Raw genomic sequence first — 20,852 nt, forward strand, 5'->3', positions numbered from 1 at the left:
TTGCATAGTTTGTGTGAGATTTTAAAAGACCACCCCCCTATTTTGTCTGGAAACAATAGCTGTCCAATTTTAAGTTCTTACCTCAGCAATCTCTTTGTACTTTTCCTCCATTGATGTGCGCAGGTCGATTGGGCAGTGTGCGAGAGAAACAGGCGTCCCTGGAAGGGATCGCTGGGTTTTGAGGGGTTTGGGCCCAGATGCACCGCAAAGATCTACAGAAATGCACAGAAAAGTGTTACAGCGTGCGACAGGTATGTGATCTGAAATACTTAAACTTTGTGGGTCATTCCAGGATTTGATAAAGGCATAGCCAGTAAATAATAAGGCAGTTATCAAATCAGACAACATGGCGACAACTGAGTATATTTAGGTATGTAGACATGGTTAAGACAACCCCTGGAGTTTAAACTGAACATCAGAGTGGGGAAAAATGTGATTTTAAACATGACCTAGTTGTTGATGCTAGATGAGCACATTTGAGTATTTCAGAAACGGCTGATGTGCTGGGATTTTTGAACAGCTACCTCTAAGGTTTATAGAGAATGGTCTGAAAAAGAGAAGCTATCCAGTAAGCGGCAGTTTGTAAATCATGGCATTCTGTTTTTATTTACATTTTACACAGGGTCCCAAGTTTTTAGATTTTAGATTTGTATTTAAAATTAGTCACAGAGTTTAGATAACCACATAAATTATCATGTGCACGGGACGTGTGGTGTGTGTTTACTGCCAAAAAACTCATGGAGGTTCACATACATATTTGGGTACTTTACAGGCCAAAGCTAATTCTGTAGCAATGACATAAGTCATTCTACAAAGTTCTTATTCATTTCACGGTCTGCTAAAAACAGAGACAGACATCCAAATATGCAAGAGTGATGATTAATATCAAATGAAGAAAAAAGGGAAAGACTCTACGTTGGATTAGGAAAGACTGAGAGGTTATCTAAGAGAGGAAAAGTACGACTCTCACAAGCATAAATTTGGCTCAGACATAACAGCTTAGTCTAATGTGGCACTTAGAACTACCATGAGCAAAAAGATTAAAAAAAAAGAAGAAGAAGAAGAACAGCTCCAAACATGTCTGTCAGCTAAAATCTTGAGTGTGTTATTATAAAAGTAACTGTAGCAGGTGACAGATTTCAAGTCAACCCAAACACTGGCAGTTATCACAACACTGGGCAGTTTTTACTCAAGACGTTACTTTGCTTCCTTCCTTCAGCTGCAAGAACACTGCAAGCAAAAACAAAAAAACAAAACACAACACTTACCCAGAGGTCAAAATAATTAAACAGGGTGTAACTTTGAGTAGTTTTAAAAATCTGGTCGCAGCAGTTGTGTCTGCAATCAGGGATGGAGCATGAAAATACTTGCACAATGCTGTCGAACAAAGGCCAGCTTAGAAAAAAAGACTAATTTTACACACTGTACTTTCATGTGAAAAACATCGACAAACACAATGAGAGTGACATGAGTTGGAAATGGATGACAACACTAGTAGTGGGAGAGGTGCAAAATGAGAAAATTCGTGCCTTTTTACACTGAAGAAAATCAAATCTACTGATTCTGCGTATTTCCTGGGGGCAGCCAGGAATTTCAGTTAAAGTAAACTACAATTTAAACTTCCGTAGTTAAAAAGGCACAAAACCTCATTCAACCACTCGTGAGGCCTCTGGGAGTGGTGTGTTCATGCTCCTCTATAATTCCTGCCATCATCAGTGACGTGTCTGCCCTGTCACAATTAGTCTCCGCCATCTGCTGTCTGCCTCTAAGGCGGTGGAGTCAGGAAGGAGAAGAGGGTAACTTAGCACAGTACATTAGTATTGTGAAACATTTCATTATTGCACTTTGAAGTGACTCATGGAAAAACCCAAATGTAACTGAATTACGGTGGTGACACAGATTACACTGGACGGAAAGTTTCAAGCCAAACGAGGCTTATTTTTCATTTTAAAATGGACAAACAGGTGACTTAAGTATACAGATGCTCACATAAACAGTCATTCCCAGTATAGTATCCATGTAATCCTCTGGCCTTTCCATAACAGATGACTCCTAATCCAGTACATCACAACTCTATTTATCTCAGTGACATCACTCTGATGGGCAGTACAAACTTTCTACAGACTTCTAATGCAAGTAAATGCACCAAAAATGATTGGAAAAAAAAAAAGAAAAATTAAAGCACAAGCAAGCAGAAAAAGTACATTTCCACTAACTTAGCTAACAACAGTGATATTACTAATAATACTAATTTAAAATCACTAAAACAAATAACATTCAAAATCACAACATGTGCTACACAGTAAAACAACAACCTAGCCCTAACAGCCCGGTAAGGAAACTTTATTTACAAAGGTCCACCAAGTCATTTAATGGCTTACTTAAAAAGAATGTGAATTGTACTGAATAATTGAATATTACCATGATGTAAGAAGATGCTATTACTGGAATTGTGTATGTCTCCTATGCTGACCGTAAGTTTTGTATTCTCATACTGTAAACTGACAAATAAAAAGTTATAAAAAAAAAAAGAAAGAATGTGAAATTACAATAAGAAATAGCAAGAGCGTCAATTAATAAAATGAAGACGACATTGTTTCTATAATCTTTACACATTTTTAATATTTAAGACTTATGTTAAAGAGGGACCTAAAATCTAATCGTGCTCATTTTTCTTGGCAGTATTTTTGTAAGCATCCTTTTTATTTGCTTTGGTACACAAGCACTGACTTCCAGACCAAACATGTCGTTTGCTGTGTGAGCGTTCCTGCCTATTTCAGAGTGAAATAGCTTAACCCTTTCATCTTCATCTTGAGCTTTCTCATAACCCTGGGTAATATTGACAAAGCACTCCATCCTAAGCCTCTGTGATGTCCCTGGGACCTGAGACTGCACACCGCCCACATGCTCGTTTAGTATCTGAGGAGCTCTACTCCTACTCTAAAAGGATCAATGCAGTCCTTCGAGTCTACCTCATTCTCCCAAGTTCTAGCTCTAGATCACACCAAAGAAGCAAAACACAGCACTGTACAGTTTATTCATGAACATATGTCAAAGCAAGAGCAAAATGTAGCAGTTTAACAAAAGTGTGTTTTCACAGCAAAGCAAGTTTGTAAGAATCTAACTTTTCATAAGCCTCGTATTATAGTCCGTCTTAAACAGCCCCACTGGATAACCAAAATTCCTAGTGTCAGATCTAACATTACAATTCAGGTTTAGATACATTTCTGTATCTGCAAAATATAATGCAGATTGGCTAAGCTGCTAATGCAGGTCCCAGTTGTAAGTTTTTAATTTACAGCTAGCAGTTTGTTCACTTTTCTTTATATGACAAACTTACTGGTGATACAGACACATCAGGTCTGGCTCTGCCATTTCTCTAAGGCTAGACTGAAAAATTTGTTGAGTGGTTAAATGAGATTTTTCACTTACATCAAAGCTAATTCACTGTCCTAAGAATTCCTGTTTTGTTTATCATCTGCACAAGCACAAAGAGGCAATACAAAGTCCTACCAACGACATCATTGACGTCCTCTGATTTACAGGTTGCATTAATGTACCAAGATATGCAGCAGTGTGCCAACAAAGAGAGGGAAGAAGACTTCATGATAGCATTGGCTTGGCTAATGTTTTATAAGGAGGGAAGTGCACTCAAGATCTTCATTAAAGCCTGAGCATATACACATTGCATTTTGGTGAATGACACTAAATGAAAAAGTTTAGCTTAGCTTTGTTTGTTTATAATGAAATTAATTGGCTCTCACTAAGTCTCTGAAAATCCCAGACCACCACAGCTGTTAAAGGCAGCACATTAAAGGCAGGAAAGTCCCAGTCAGCTCACTGGCCTCTGAATCAGGACTGCTTTGTATCAAATTCACTATGTTACAGCTCTTTTCACAGTAGGTAAGAATATTCTTGCTGAAATGCTGCTTAACATGTTTTCAGGTTGAGTAACTACAAGCTGCAAATAGTTGGCCTAGCTTAAATGATGGTGCTTAACTTGAGAACTGGTGATGGCAGACATCAATCTGAATTTTTGTGTTTTGGAATTTTATAACTCGGCAGAACTAAAAATGTACTTGATTTGCTAAAATACCACATCTATCTCCAAATCTCATTTTAGGTGTCACTATAATGATAAACAAAGCTTTGCTACTATTTCATATACTTTATTTCATTTATTCCATTCTTCTCTGTAACTTATGGGCATTTCTGTCAGGTTCACTGATTATCAAGCTACCAATTGCATGAGACTGCACTAAAAACAAACCCTTTATGTTGCATCTCTGCTTTTTTTTAGTGCAGCATAAAAGAGGCAGTTATCACCTTTAGTCAAAGGAGGCTGAAATAAACCCTCAAATGAACTTCATTTCTGGTACCCAAAAGACAACTGATCATTTCAATCACATCTCATTTATTTCATTTAGAGTTTGAATCTTTTCTAAAAGACAAAAACTGTAGAATCTCGAGCATTAGAGATTGCCACACTGTCTCAAAGCCTCTTAGGAATGAAACTAAGGTGACTACAATTGAGCTAAAGTGGAATTTCAAGTATTATACTTAGCAAAATATGTTTGTTTCTCCTCTCTATGCTGTTTTTTGACCTACCTATATTTGAAACAGACACACCCTGACATAATGACATGAATTTAAAAGTGTGTCTACCACTAACTGCAGCAACCTTGCCAAAACGCTTTTCTTGGTATTTTCTTGCCCTTTTGTTTAACTGGTGCACATGTCTCTGTTGATGGAGTTTGGCTGCATACATATACACCTTATATGGTCAAATAACAGAGAATAACTATTTTTCTGCAGCAAGAGGCAGTTGAGAGGCCAAATGACCCTCTGCTGAACAATGCAGTGAAGGCATATGGACCTGCATCTCTGCAGGGATCCATGCTGGCTATGCAAAAATTAACAAAAATGTGCTGACTGAACAAAAATAATAATATAATGACAATTTTCTCAGAAGTATAACAATATATGCTTAAATTCTCTACTGGGCATATTTGTCACCCCATTAAGACAGTTATATAGACAAGACATTAGAAACACTTTTAAATGAAATTTAAAGTACTGTGTTGAGTACTAAAAACTCCGCATATAGTAGAATGATCAACTTTCTGATAATGTCAACAAAAACTAAATGTTTCTTACAGATTAAGCGCATCAATTAGTTGAGTCAGGCCCTGAAATCAGCTCAGTCCCAGCAGACTAGCTGATCTCAGCATCAGGCATCATCTCATCTGAGCTGCTGCACTGTACTGCATTCTACTGGCACACAGATGTTTGTAGAGCACTAATGTAATGATAGCATATTTACAACATAATATGACTATGCAGTTAACCTACTAATAGCTGAGCGTGCTGGCCATGTAAAATCAATCAGCTTGCAAATTTTAAACCAAAAAATAAGTATGTATATAAATTAACTAAATAAAGGTTGTCATTATGCTGTGTATTTCTACTCTGCAATTTCCCTGTTGGTAACATGCTTGGAATGCCACAAACACGACAACCAGCTGATTCACGCAGAGTCAGGCAGAGCATAAACAAGTAAATAAATAACTAAACATATGGAATGATTGGGAAATCGGTTTATCTCATGTGTCTAAAAGAAAAAAAAATTGTCTAAATATTGGAATGTCTGAATTGTAGTTTTAAATCGCCAAATAATGGGATCAGGCATACAACTCCTATGTCAGTTGAGCTCAATTCAATGTCCGGTGCAAAGACAAGGCCTGGATTACTGCATCTGTAGCTCCACTGTTTAGAAAGCTTTACTTTGCTTTAGAGATTACACTGAGAGGGAAAGTAATGACACAGGCTTCATATGTTCCTTAGCAACTACAGATGAGAATAAATCTCTACTTTGGACCTTAATCTCCAAAATGTAGTTTCAGTACTCAGCCTGCAGAAGGAAACAAACACAGATGATGAAATTTTCCAGCTAACTACTGCCTGCAAAAAAGCTTTCTGAAGGAACCTTTTTTTAAACATAATGAAGGTTTGCTACAGAGATAACATGTGTCAGTTCACACATAGAAACTAACAGGATCATTCTCAGTGCTTTCCCTTGCTGTGTATAACATAAACAGCCTCTAACAGAAGATGGAAACATATCTAATAATCCCCTTCGCATACAAAAATAAAGAAAACAGATACCAGCTGTTCTCACTAAAGCACTGCCCTTACAAACATCGGGAAGGTAAACATGCTCAGGTGGGTTTTTAAGCGAGTATCTGCTGACACTAACCGCCTGAGGGTTTCAGTGTTAATGAAGGGGCAAATCTGAAAAGGATGTTTGTTTTCTTCTAGCTACAGTGGCACCTGTTCAGCAACCGACACGCTGCTGCAAATCACCTCTTTACTTCACTGTGCACTCTTGAGAGAATGGTTGCTATGAACTGTATGCGTTTTGTTTTTAATCAACTCACATTGAATAATTTGCCCGATTAATCAAGCAAGTAACGGTACTGCACTATAGTTAGCTGTAGCAGACAGCAGCAAAGACTAGATGCCCCAAATATTCAACCACTGCAACATCCAGAGCCTGTTAAAAACAAAAAAAACAAAAAACTGAAGCATATTAAGCTTTGCAAAGATCACCATAAGCAACACACCGGTTTGTTTATGCTCCTTACCTCACACTTATCTCACACTCATGTACACATTTCCCCTCACTGTCAGCCTTATGCTGTCAACTTATTCCAATACACAACAACTGTTGTTTACTTGCACCTCATCTGTCACGATGAGCTCGTTTGTGAGGTATTTTGGGAGCGATAAGTATCATGCTTAATAAGAACTGATGAAACTTCTTTTAACACACTATTCACGTTTACAGGCTTTACATGCTAAGGTACTGTTTTGTATTTTAATGCCATAGATTACAGTACCTCTAGCTCCCTGTCTTGTCCTGTTCTCACAGTCTCCGTTACGGTCGCAGTGGCCTTGTCTGAGCTGTGGTGGGATGCTGGGACATGTAACTAGGCCTGGGACGGCTGATGTACCCTCCCCCGCTGGTACAGTGGAAGAGAGAGAATGACAGCAAACAGAGAAAAGAACGCTCTCTCCAGAAACCAAGCCGCTCTAAGACGACATCACCCAGTTCTCCTCCTTTTGTCTCTCCTTTCCTGCTCCTGCTGTAACTGCCGCCACCTTCAGTGTGCTGCAGAAGCAGTTCTCTTTTTTCTTTCTTCTCCTCTTTTCCCCGATTTTGTCTCTGCCTCTCTCTCAGCTGCTTCCTGTACTACACCGGTTTACTGTGCATGAACAGCAGAGCCTTCAAGCCCCCGGATTTAAATACTGGGTTGGATCATACCACGTGGCAAAAAAAAGGGGGAAGGACAAGCGTTAACCACTTCATGCTTCATGCATTGTGCTATAAAATGGAGGCGGCCCTGGATAAAAAGCCACTCCTACTTTACTTCCCTTCCCACCTCTCATTCATGAACACACAGCTTCAGTCATGTCATGACTGTAAATGATGTTATGAATACCAGTATTAAGAAAATCTAATAAATGGAAATTTATTATTTCTGTACAAACTGCTTTTCTGATGCTCATTCACTGCTTCTTTCTAATTTCTGATTTTATTTTGTCCTTCAGAGCTGGACGACTTTTAAAGAGTGGTTTTGGAAGTTCAGTCTTGTGTTTGTGATTAAAATATTTATTTGACTGCAAGTGTAATTTATCCTTTTGTGTATCCAACTACTTTATAGATGAGAACACACAGTCGGCAGCAGGATAAGGTTAATTTTTATACTGCAGGTTTGTGGTCTCCAGCATGTCCCTGAAAAAACAGCAAGGTGTTTGTTTGTTTTTTGTGGGAGTAAATTTTATGGCTAAGTGAGATGTTCAAAGGGATATGGGGTGGGTGTGGTTCTTGTAAAGACTGATCTATTGTTTGACTGCCAGTCAAAAGACTGAACAAAAAGTACATTACCGGTAACTGGAATTAATGAAAATAATCCATGGATGAAAGAAATCACTATCTTCTCCTAGGCATGTGGAACAGTCTTGAGGAAACTTAAATAGAAACAAACATTTCCCAGGGTACCGTGAGTGCCAACATCTATATGACATATTTAAAATATTTTATACATATCCCTCATTATATTCATCATCATACATCATTTTGGTGCATTTGACAGTTTCATTGAGCACTGAATAGAATTTCAGATTACAATATACCCATAGCATCATTTTACAATGATCGTAGCATGTGTATATATGTTTATCTCCCACCCACGGGTTTGCTATTAATAACAGCAGTAGTAGTGTTAATGGTATTGTCATGTGACTATGTTAGTCACTGTGGGCTTTGAATGTGAGCAGGACACACAAACAATCAATCACTGTTAGGAATCACTAAGTTCATCTCCCCTATAGTGCTTCTTAAATGTTGTAAAATGAGTGCTAAATACTCCTTTGTGGACCAATGTACAGGAAAAAAAATTTTCGTTTAAGTCACTCAGGTCAAACCTCTGTGGCAGCCATCTTGTTTTGCAGGTAAAGAGGAAGCCTGCCTCAAATGCAGCTCTTGTATAGGATGTGGCAAGTGTAGAACATTAATTGAATTTATTCAAATAAATGTAAACAGATGAAATAACAAACAAATGTTTGCTTTATATTTCATTACTGACAAATAATTGATAATGTGATCATTGTGATTCTGTAAAAGTTAATCTTCTTTGTTTTGAGTGATGTTCTGTTTTCCCCACTACACCTTCCTGTGTAACAATCATTTAATATGTTATAAATTGTGATGAAGTATTTTGAAAGACTGATGAGAGATCACATCACTTCTTCACTTCCTGCCACCATCGACTCACTTCAGTTTGCATACCGGACTAATCGTTCCACAGACGATGCCATAGCTCACCTGCTCCAAACATCCCTGAGTCACATGGACACTGGCAGAAGGAATTATGTTAGGATGCTGTTCGTGGACTACAGTTCAGCATTCAACACAATAATTCCCTCTAAATTTTTCACCAAGTTGAACGATTTAGGACTCAGTTCATCACTGTGTCAGTGGATCCTCAACTTCCTCACAGACAGACCCCAATCAGTAGGAAAACAAGTCTCCCCCTCCATGTCACTCAGCACTGGAGTGCCTCAGGGCTGTGTTTTAAGCCCCCTGCTGTAATCACTGTACACTTATGACTGTGTAGCCACATCAGACACCACCTCCATTGTCAAGTTTGCTGACGACACTGTTGTTGTGGGCCTGATCTCCGACAACATCGAGAAGGCCTACCTGGAGGAGATTAGGAACCTGGAGACCTGGTGCCAGGAGAACAACCTCCTCCTAAATGTCAGCAAGACTAAGGAGCTGATCGTAGACTTTACTACAAAGCAGGCGAGGAATTATGAGTCCTGATCATCAATGGCATGCCAGTGGAGAGAGTGGACAGTTTCCAATACCTGGGTGTCCACATCACTCAGGACCTGTCATGGTCCTGCTACATTAAAGCCCGCCAGCGTCTCTTATTCTTCAGAAGACTTACAGTAGTGACTTCCATCTGCCACTGAGGGAGCTTAAGAACTTTTACTCCTGCACCATCGAGAGCGTCCTGACGGCAAACATCTGCACCTGGTATGGGAACGGCACCAAGCAGGACAAACAAGATCTGCAAAGAGTGGTGCGCTCAGCCGAACGTATCATTCGATCAGAGCTTCCTGACCTGCTGTCCATCTGCACCAAGTGGTGCAGGACTAAAGCCAGGAAGATTACGATGGACCTCTCCCATCCCAACAATGGACTCTTCTCACTGTTGAGGTCTGGGAAGTGCTTCCGTTTCCTTAAGGCCAAAACAGAGACAATGAAGAGGAGCTTCTTCCCCCAGGCTATTCGGGCTCTGAACCAGGTGTAGGACTGAACTCTCCCACAGACGTTACATTTCCACACGCACTCTGGTTTTTATTTTTGCACACTTCTTATTATTTATAATTTCTTTTTATTAATAATTTCTTATGTAAACTATTTTGAACATTTTTACTGTAAATTTCTAAGTTAAAATCTGCAAATTTTTGGTAGTAATCTGTAAATATTAGTGTCAATTCTTACTGTCATTTAATGGTTGGGCAATTGCACAGCAATAATAATTTCACCTCATGTCATACTGTGCATGGTTGTGTGTGTGTGTGACGAATAAAATTTGAATTTGAAATTTGTGTTTGTTATATAATCCAACCTGAAGCACAGATGAGGAGCCTCTTATAGAAGTCTTCAAAAACTTTTAATTAAATCAAGCTGATTCTCCTTCAGAATTATTCAACTCAACTGCCATTACTACTTGCTTGTATTGTCTTTTGCACATTCTCAGTCTTACTATTTATATTTCTTTATTATTTTATTTTGTCTACCTGTCTATGATAACCTAATAGGACTTAAGCAACACGGTTGATGGAGTTCAATATTGCAAATTTAATACAGCAAAAGTATATGAGATTTATTTAGATGCTTGAATGGAAACACTCCAACTGTTTGGAGACTTGACGGTTAAATTTCTTGTACAAATAGGTGATATCTCATCTTCATGAACCTATCAAGAAGCTGACTGAGGAAGTTATAAATGTTATGAGAGTAAGTTGACCAGTCCTGATTTATTTGACCTTCGGGCCTTTGGCTTGTGGAATATTTCCTTTGACTTTCTGTTCTGAGCTTAAAAACAAGAAGGACATCCATTGTAAACAACAAATGGCAATGTGTTCTGCCACTGATTGTGTTACTACAACAGAATCATTTAAGAGGCTTGCTGGCTGAAACCACCTACAGCCTTGTGTGAATTAAATTCAGACATACTATATGTCCAGTGGTTTTTGTTAAGTCACATTTCTCACAAGCACTGAGGTATGTTTTCTTTTTCAGCCCCAGCTTGAGTTTTTCTGCAGTTACATCATCTGTTGTGTTCTGCAAATCTCTTTCCCTGGAGACTAATTAACAGCACAGGGGAGTCGCTGTGCATTATTTTTCACTCCCTTCCTCCCTGAAGAAAAAGAGAGCTGACACAATTGCACAAGCATTTCCGTGTGAATGAAAGAGGGTGAACATGCAAATAAAACTGCTTCCCAGCATTTGCGCTGCTGTTTTTGTATCCCATCTCCCCGTCCAACGGGAATCTTCTCAAAACAATAAGTTCTCTCTGGAGCCCGAGACACCGAACTGTGCACAAAACATGTTGCATACCCACAGCAGCACATGTAAACACTAATAGTCACACACCAAAAAAGGCACACGTATTCACATCATTCATTTTGACCCTCTGTGATTATCCAGACCACAGTTGTTGTTGTCACCACTGTCAGTGCACTTCTCACCATATCGGAATATCTAAAAGGAACACTGTGTCATTTGATAGTGTCAACATATAACCCTCTGCAGTTAGCGCTGCTCGGACATCAAGAGCTCACAATTCCAACCCTGAGACAAAAACTGTGTGAAGTATCAAAGCCAGAGACAATAAAGGGACTACTGCTTCCCTGCCATGGCTAAGCAAGAAAGCTTTTGATCCGTTTCCATGCACATTTACTGCTCTCTTTGCTTTGGTGTAAATGAATTGCGCACTGTTGAAAACTCGCAATTCTAGCTGTGATTTAGTGTCTTGTGTTGCTGGCAGAGCTTCCACAAAAGGATGTTATAAATACAGAAGTTTGATTAAAGATTAAACTCTGGCCAATTGTGCACTGTTTGCTTTAATGACTAATATTTCATTACTGTATCAACTAATGGTTGCAAACTAAAACAACTGCGACTAACCTGACTCAGGCTGTATAGCGGAATCTATTTTTTCAAAGCAAGAACGAGTTGCGGTGTGATAAGAATATAACAACAAAAGGAAAAAGTTCCTATTATATGTTCTGACATCAACTAAAGATGAATAGTTTAACATGAAGATATCAGAAATGTGGAAAACTGGCCAGCTGTCAGACTGAACAAATGACTTTTCTATGTGTGAGATGACCAATGAACTGGAATGTGAGAAACATCAGTGTGGAGTTGCAAGTGTGAGAGTATATTCCTAATTAAAGTTTAGAATATGATCTGGAGAATCATCAAATGAACAGGAGGGGGTGGGTGAGAGATTCAATGAGTCACTGAGGTCAAAACACAATAAGAAGTCAGTGAAGGACTGAAACATCAGCTGATGCTGCTTCATGTGTGATCGAATGAGGTGGATTAAATGAAAATGGATCTTCATTGGAAGCCACGACAAGAGCAGAGACAGACCAAAGTAGCATGCTTAACTGTACTTAAGCACTGAAATACAACCCATCATAACCATCTGTACAGCCTGTCAGCCAGCAGAGCACCCGAGTGAGGAATGGTAGAGTGGAAACAAACCAATCTTCTGTGTGTTTCTATGTGAGTGTGTGTCTGTTTCTGTCTAGCTATCTTTGTGAGGACCGAAATTCGCATTCTACTATACTTGTGAGAACCAGCAGTCACTTGTGAGGACCAGTGAGTGTGTCCTCACAAGTTTGAAGGCCTTTTTGAGGCTCAAAATGTGGTTTTAGTGTCAGGGTTACAATTAGGTTATGGTGAGGTTTAGGGTAAGGGTTAGGCATTCATTTTTAATGGTTAGGGTTAGGGTAACCATTATGTCAATGAAGGTTCTCACTAAGATAGCTGAACGGGGTTGTGTGTGTCTGTGTGTGTGTCTGTGTGAGTGGAGTGGAGTGGGTTGCCTGGACAGATATTATGATATCAGTCGCTATCTGGTAACAACAGGTGGGCCTGTTGTTACCAGATAGCGACAGGCCCACCTGTTGGTGTGACAGTTTTCAAGGCCTCACTTCCTACCTCTCCAAAATCCCTTTTCCAGGACTGAGACGCTTTCCCTTTCTAACATGGGAAGCAGCTGAGCTATTCATAGCAAAAGAAAGACCTGGAATTTTCCACCAAACACAGAGCAAAGTGGTCCTCAGTCATGTCTGAGGGGAGCACAGCCACAGACCGGAGACCCTAACAACCAGCTGCTTGTTTCAAACCGATGGGCTGCCTTGTATTTTCCCAAGCCTCCCTCTAGTGGTTAGAAAGAAAAGCAAAGAAACATTTTTAATATTGAATATTAAAGTGTAGAGCAAAAACGGAATAAAAATAATCTGTTTTTCTCTAAACAAATTCACTTTAAATTGAAGCTATTCAGCGTATTCATTGTAGGAGTGACATTGAAAAACATGTTACACTGACAACTTTTCAATAGGAGATCAAAACACAACTTCTGGTTTTCTCCCAGTATTTGCTTGTCACGTGTTTCTGTCTACTGCAGGGCCAGAGCGTGGGAGTGAGAAGAGGTGAACAGGCACGGTGCTTTTCAGTCAGCTGGGTTAAAGTCCACAGGGAGACGAGTAGATATGATAATGATTCAGTAAGGACTACAGCAAATCCCCTCAGGGGTAACGGCACAGAGCTCACATGACCTGGGGTAAGAATACACATAAATTGAAGACAGATGCACAAGAGACATGCTGTGACACAAGCAGTATATCTGCTTAATAATGAACCAGAACAGGAGACAGCCAGAGTCTTGGAGGAAATACGGTAACCATCCAACTGCAGCATGCAGCAGGATGTGTAGAGAGTATAAAAGATACAGATTAATGTGGTGCCGGCAGACCAGTGGCCACCTATTAATAACCGATACAGTATTTTGGGGGGGGGGTTCGAGGGTACAGTGCATTTTAAAAACAAACAAACATATCTTTTAGAATAATTAAAAGAACTGACATAAATGGGTACTAGAAATACATTATCCAGTATTATATAGATGGCACAAAACTAATGTTAAATCCAGGTAACAAGACAGCAATCCCCACACCTATGAAATGCTGAGCTGACAAACCATCATACATACAAGAGACAAAAATAACTGCCTCGACAAAAGCATCAAGCTAGACAACCAGACAGCCTGCAGGTAAAATGTGCAAAAGCCTGTATGAAGTTAGAGCCAAAAATAAAGATAGAAGGCTGCATACAGGAAGAAGAGCGCTGATCCAAACTGGTGAGAGGAATTCCCTGCACTGCTCTGGCAGACACTTTAATAACCTCCACATATCACGTCATATAACTGGGTATTACATATTCTGCTTTATGCCAGAGTCCAGTGGGAGAGCTGCGGAGCCTACAGGCAGAGGCAGTTTCCTCCAGGAAGCTGGTTGGTTAATCAATGTTTACACCAGCAAATCCACTCAAACCATTGCATAAGAGAACTGTTTCAAGTATGCAGGGGTGCATCAGTGCTGGAGAGATGTGTTTGGTGAGAGGGGAAAATGTGATAAGAGAACTATTTCTGCTGAGGTTACAAGAAGAAACAATGCAAATATTGAGCTTCAGTCCATGACCTGACTTTGAGAACAGTCGTTTAGAGGCAAAAATAAAAATGTAGTCAGATGGACCATAATGGACCATATTATCACACTGGGAGAGCACAAGGCTCAGCCAAGCGGCTAATTGAGAGGACTTGAATGACTGCATGGCTGGAGAGACCTATAAGTTATTTATTACTGCACCAAAGACAGGCGTCCTCAGCAAATACTGTAAGCAGTGTGTCAGCGTGAGTTACTCCTCACGATCTGCTGCTGCATCCCTCCAAATGCTCGACTTTTGTGCTGTGCAGCACCCTGAGGAACCAATTCATTTCACATATAAATTGCAGGTCTAACTTGATTGTTTCTCACTGGAAAGAGCAGTTAACATTAAAATCAAAGATAATCATAAAAGCACAATAATTTTTGTCTATTCCATCACTCACACACACAAAATGTTAAATGTGTTGTTTTCTTTTATCTGGGATGCTGAGAGAACAATCTAACAGAAACTTGTAATGAGAGAGAGAGTTGCAGTTGAAAGATAAACTGATACCACTGCTCTGTGCAAAGCTGATAAACTGTAGCAGAAACTGTGCAAGGTGGTCGGGTAAATAGGCCCACAAACTCCTCACATTCCTTTACAATCTGACAATAATACACAGACAGTCAGAAATGTGTATACAAAAAGCGATATTCACTGTGCAAAAGAGGACAATAAATGCACATTACACTGTCACACTCATCTGCAAAACATTAACTTCACAAGTTAAGCAAAAGCTGTTCATCGGTGCCTCGTTATGACAAATGATACACTTAACCTGAACTTTACCTTCTTATCAAAGTACACACTATTATTTTTTTCTTTTGCACAACCTTGCTGGACTTTACACTGTTATCTGGCTTCGAGAACCATTCATGTGCGCTAGTCAATACTTTCTGATGTTTCATACACTAAGTAATTGTCCGACTGAAAAAACTGGAATAGCAATTGTTAAATAATCACTTTCATCTGAAGTTTTGTGAAAATGTTCTTTGCAGTTAATCGATTCAGCGAGGTGTATTACACACAGAAGAGCACACATGCTGAACGTATCCAACATGGGTGGAAGCTTCAAATCAATTTACAGGCGGAAAAAAACTAGCTAGAGTTGCAGAATTCTCCACTTCCCTCTCATTGCTCTTTGTGAGCAGCATGGATTCTTAAATACCATTGCACAAGCACATGTGTAATTTTCTGACTCCACATCCACGTAAGATGTTCCCCCATTTCTTCTTTGGGACCCCCCAAACCCACCCTTTCACCCACACTCACCAGGGCTGGTGGTGCTCTGCAGGCTCCCCCTCTTGTGCATCGGGGATTTAGGCTTAGGCTTCCCTTGTCCATTTGCAGCATTAGAGGAGGAGGTGGAGGAAGAAGATGACATCTTGCCGCCTGTGCTCTTGTTACTAGTCGAGCACAGTGGGTCAGAGCATTGAAGTGGCCAGCAGGGGGAGAAAGGAGCACTAGCTCTGATGCTGGAGCTCTGTCTCACAGTGGGACAGCGGGACGGTAGGACCCATACTGGGCCAGGCGAAGCTCCTCTGCAAAGTTGGCTCCTCCTCCCAGTCAGCGGCGGGTCAGCAGGCACACTGCACAACGCCGAGTTGAAAGACAGCCCAAGGCTTCCCCAACTCCTGCTGGGGGCCATCGTCCTCGGTTGCCTTAGCAACCAGGGAAGGAGCTTCCTGTAGGCAGCACAGGGAAAAGCGGCCACAGAGGAGGGCATTGGAAATCAAAGAGTGTAGCTAGCATGACAGCTAGCAAGCCAGAAGACCAGCTGCAGCTGAGCCAGCTGAGCGCCTAGGTCAGCGAAGGACAAAAGTTTTTCCACTCTTCTAAAAATAGCAGCTAGATAGATATCATTAAAACATACAGTGTATCCAAGAGAAGCAAAAACAGAGGATCGCGATGAACAGCAAGTAACTAAAAAAATAAAGAACAGAGAAGGTACTCTGCGGATAAGCACGATAACCAGCTCACCAATGAGCTCCCAGTCTTCTTTGCTGGAAAATTCTGAGGGGAGACGGACAGCTTAAACACACACACACACACACACACACACACACACACACACACACACACAGAGGCCCGCCTGACATGGAGTATTATAAATAGTGACAGCTATTGCCCAGCTAGAGGCTGTGGTACAACCTGTGACAAGTACAGTGCATTAATGACTCGTTGTCACTTACTTCCTGTAGCTGAGGAGCAAAATTACAATACATCATAAACTCTTTTAAAAGTTTAGCAAACACACAAGCATCCAAAAGTCAACACAGAAGGTCAATGATTTAAAAAAATCTTAAATTTTACTAGTGTTCATGCTCTCAATACACACATCACTAAATTGCAAACTAAAGTGTTTTCTGTTGAAAGTTTCACAGACTGGAAATTTACACAGTTAATAATCACACTGGTATATTTTATAAGTTCAATACTGCATATTTTATGCTTTAGTAATGTTAACGTCACTGCTAATTTAGCTTTTAAACACAATGCTGAATCAGTGATTGCAATTATTCAACTTGAGAATTAAATTTCAATATTCTGTAAATCCAATTCTCCAAAACTAGGAAGAAACTATATTATGGACCAGAATAGTCATACAAAGAGAGTTGTTAAGAACAAGCAAAGAGCCCCATCTAGTGGCATGAAAACTGTATGCAGCTGGATGAAAATTTCTATTCCTTCTTTTCAAAAGTTTAAAAAACATGTGTGTGAAAGGTTTTTGCTTTTTACATGGTAAAACCTTTATATCTAACAGTTACATCCAAGTAACTCATGTGATAGTAAAATATTCAAGTGTATCTAACCAAAACTCTAAAAGCAAAACGGAAACTGATAAAGCTTTTAAAAAAAGACTAGTACATTGTACAACAAACACTTAAATTTACAATAATATCTTTAAAAGATAATCTTATTTGGGTACTGAAGTGGAAGTGTCTGCAAAGTAAGGAAAAAATAAAAGGTTATATCAGGGTTTCTTTTTCCTGAAAGCTCACCCAGGTTTTAATGACACTGCTTACCATCTGGTGTGGCAGCACCAGCAGAAAAGCCTAAAACACACAGGCCCACTTTTGAAAAGGAAAAAATAAATAACTAACCCAATGAATATCTTAACTACTTCGCAAAATACAAATTAGTCATATTCTTAAAGCCTCAGCAAGAAACAGAAAGCAGTCATAGTACCTGAAAACTCTCCTTTGGTTTTCTCCCTGCTTCTGCTGCTTGGTCAAGCCTTCTGTTTGCACACCCTTTTGTTAAAAATGAGACCAGTGAGCATATATCTGGCTGCTTAGGAGATTTTTCCCCCACTTATTCAGACCAGTGCTTATGAAGTGCAACATTTTGTTTACCAGGGCCATACAGGAAAAACCCCTAGTGTGGTCACATCTATTAAACAGCATCTTGACAGTGTACATTACACAAAATCCTGCTGAACAAAGTAACATATTTTCAAATGAGCTAATATACACTTTGAAATAGTCTATACTGGTATTTTCTATAATAAAATACAACCAGGGCATGTTTTTATTAATAGCACTGCTTCTTCTATTGCCAGGTCCCTGGATTACCTTAGTCTTTTCTCCCAGTTTCCCTTTCTTAACAATGGCTTAGTGACAGCCACCTTTTTGATGAGGCTTCAGCAAACAGTATATGGATCAAATGCAGGGTCAAATGCATCTTTCAAGTCAGGTCTTTGCTGGATTTTTTATTTTTAGCATATCTTAAGAACACTTTCAGATTGTGTCCATCTGCTGTAAATAGCTCTTTAAGTCTCTTTGCTTATCCTCCATTAGTCTAGTTTTTTAAGGATGCACAGCACATCATGCCAACATATGCCAAGTTTTCAGTGAATACAATTTTTAGGGCTGTCAAACTGTGAACTAATTATGTGTTTTCATGCCAGGTTGCCAGGGGGGGGAAAGTACCTTTAAAACTTTAAAAAGTTGTCTGTTATGTGTAGACATCCCCTGAGTTAAGTGTCTCTCAGTTCCCTATCAAATGGCTCAACAAGCAAAAAACATTCCTATGAATATGATCAGATACACAGACTGTATTCAAAATAAGTTAAAAAAGCAGCCAGTGTCCAAAGAAAAAACTTTGGAGAACTATTGCTTAAGAGCACTTTTAACATGTTACAAGAAAGTCTAGCTCGTTGGAAGAAAAGCAGAAACAAATGAGTGGTGGCTTTCACCCACCACTGTAACAAAAATACTGATGGTATACAGGAATGTGAACTGATAACCAGTGTCAGTTGAGAACTAGTTCTATATTGTTCACTCCACCTACAACGTCAAAGCTGATCAAGTTCATCCAATGGCACACACAAATTGACTCCATTACTCATAAATCACATAAAGACAACACAATCAAAAGACGCATCAAGACCAGCTGCAAAGCCACACTGTCAAATGACAGGAAGTGCAACAGGATGACGAAAGCAAAGTCACAGCCACATTTTTGTTTTTGTCCTGTCAGCTGATCAACGCACAGACACAATCAGTTTGTAACAATAGTTTTGTCACAACTTTAAAGGTGAACCAAAGCATAACCGAAAAGACACGATGAATGTGAGCATAATGTTGGCACAAATAGGACCTCACAGCTTCCTCCTTGGCCACGTAAAAGCAAGCAGGGGTACAAGCTTTCAAATATTAGTACTATTAGTACATTTAACGCATAAAAATACCAAACAACTACTGTTTTTCCCTTATTTGAGGCAAGGTTTTGTGATGTATTGCACTGCAATAAGGTTAAATTCGTTTTGTTTTTTTTACCTATGCAATAAGCTTCTGACAGAGTTTCTGGTGATAAGACACTTAAAGGGAGAGCTAAACTCCTTTTTCTAGAGCGTGTTTCGTGTATATTTGAGTACAGCTATGTCGGGTGCCGACTTACCAACGGACATTGTTGACGACTCGTTCGCTGGAAGTGGCAGGAAATACCTTGACACAAAGATAAAGCAACAACGACGGCTCGTTACAGTATATACGGGCTCTAAATATGTGTGCGTATACATCCGCAGAGTAGCTAACAAGAGCGCCGACTGTAAACACGTTATCGAGGAGTTTCACATAGCTAACAACGCGACTGCTTCGTACTAGCTTAACTGTCCACTATCAAATGTACAAAGTTAGTTCAAGCACGATAACTGCAGTGTCAATAGCCTACGTTTTAGCTTAAAAATGGCAAACCCATGAGAGAAATAAGTATTAGTTAAATAATTCTAGCTAGGAAATACTTACCAGTGGTGATATTCGGTTTGGGTGGCTTTGTTATTCTGTTACTTCAGTTTCCTCCACAGTAGGATGAAGTGTTGTGTTCAAAGGAGGCGCTGGGAGAGGGTTCAAAGGTCCCGGTGAAAGAAGAACAAATGTGTTTCCACACTGGTTAGATAACGTTTGATAGTAGCTTATCTTCAGCAGCTGTATTTAAAACAAGTTCTGAAATATTTAGCAATTAAATCCTAGAATGACTTTCTTACTGGTAATATCTCAAAGGTCACCATATATTAAACGCTATCGGTGTTAGTTTTATGTGTTACTTTCCTCTTCTTATTTAGATGGAGCACATTTTTTAGCGCCTGGCATGCACTCGCTGGCCATTTTATTAGGTACACCTTGCTAGTAAGTCTCCCAGTCCACCACATCCCAAAGTTGAATTGAACTTTGCGACACGGTGCATTGTACTGGAAGTAGCCGTCTGGAGACGAATCCATGCTTTTCGTGTTCTTTATGCCAAATGCTGATCCTAACATCTGAAAATGGCAGCAGAAATCAAGACCCATCAGACCAGACAGCATTTCTGCTGTCCAGTTTTCGTGAGCCTATGTGAATTTTACCCTAATTGTCTTGTTCTTATCTAAAAGGAATGGCACCCAGTGAGGTCTTCTGCTGCTATAGCACATCTGATTCAAGCTTCAGCATGCTGTGCATAAGGTGCTCATCTGCATACCTTTGTTTTAACAAGTGGCTATTTGATTTAATTTTGCTGTCCTGTCAGCTCAAAGCAGTCTCATCATTCTTTGACCTGTGATATCAACAAAGTACTTTTAGCCAGAGAACTCGAAACTCACTGGATATTTTCCTTTTTATCCGGCGCATTCTCTATAACCCTTACACATGGCTGTGTTTTTGAAAATTCCAGTAGATCAACAGTTTTTGAAATACTCAGATCAGCGCATCTGATACCAGCAACCATGCCAAGTCAGTTAAATCACCTTTCTTCTCCTTTCTGATGCTCAGTTTGAATTTCAGCAGGTCATCTTGGCTATGTCCACAGAGCACTGAGTGGCTGCCATGTGACTGGCTGAGACTGGTTGGGATATTTGCATGAATATGCAGCTGAACAGGTATACTTAACAAAACACATGGTGAGTGTGTGTTGCAAAAAATTTTCTATGTGTAGATCATATTTGTCATACCTGTTACAGAGGTCAAATACTAAAGTCAAGTAAATGTAGTGGAGTAAAAAGTACAGCATTTTTCTC

General features: G+C 39.7%; 1 protein-coding gene across 4 annotated transcripts in view; it reads right to left on the reverse strand.

The window, feature by feature from the left end:
* Positions 1-19,692, reverse strand: part of ampd2a (adenosine monophosphate deaminase 2a) — a 32,580-nt gene extending 12,888 nt beyond the window's left edge. The window contains exons 1-3 of one of the 4 annotated variants that reach the window (XM_085353255.1): positions 19,609-19,692; positions 19,262-19,308; positions 82-212 (exon numbers count right to left, since the gene is read on the reverse strand). In XM_085353255.1, the coding sequence (XP_085209381.1) occupies positions 82-212; positions 19,262-19,271 (141 nt within the window). In that variant the 5' untranslated portion in view covers positions 19,272-19,308; positions 19,609-19,692. Of the gene's footprint in view, positions 1-81; positions 213-6,899; positions 7,088-15,631; positions 16,309-16,339; positions 16,371-19,261; positions 19,309-19,608 lie in introns of those variants that run through there. The other 3 variants (XM_085353256.1, XM_085353254.1, XM_085353257.1) reach the window with 3 other exon arrangements.
* Positions 19,693-20,852: the final 1,160 nt, after the last annotated feature.

Source organism: Diplotaxodon limnothrissa, linkage group LG5 (assembly GCF_057381915.1).
Source record: "Diplotaxodon limnothrissa isolate DT_005_m linkage group LG5, D_limnothrissa_male_GT1.1, whole genome shotgun sequence".
NCBI lineage: Eukaryota > Metazoa > Chordata > Actinopteri > Cichliformes > Cichlidae > Diplotaxodon > Diplotaxodon limnothrissa.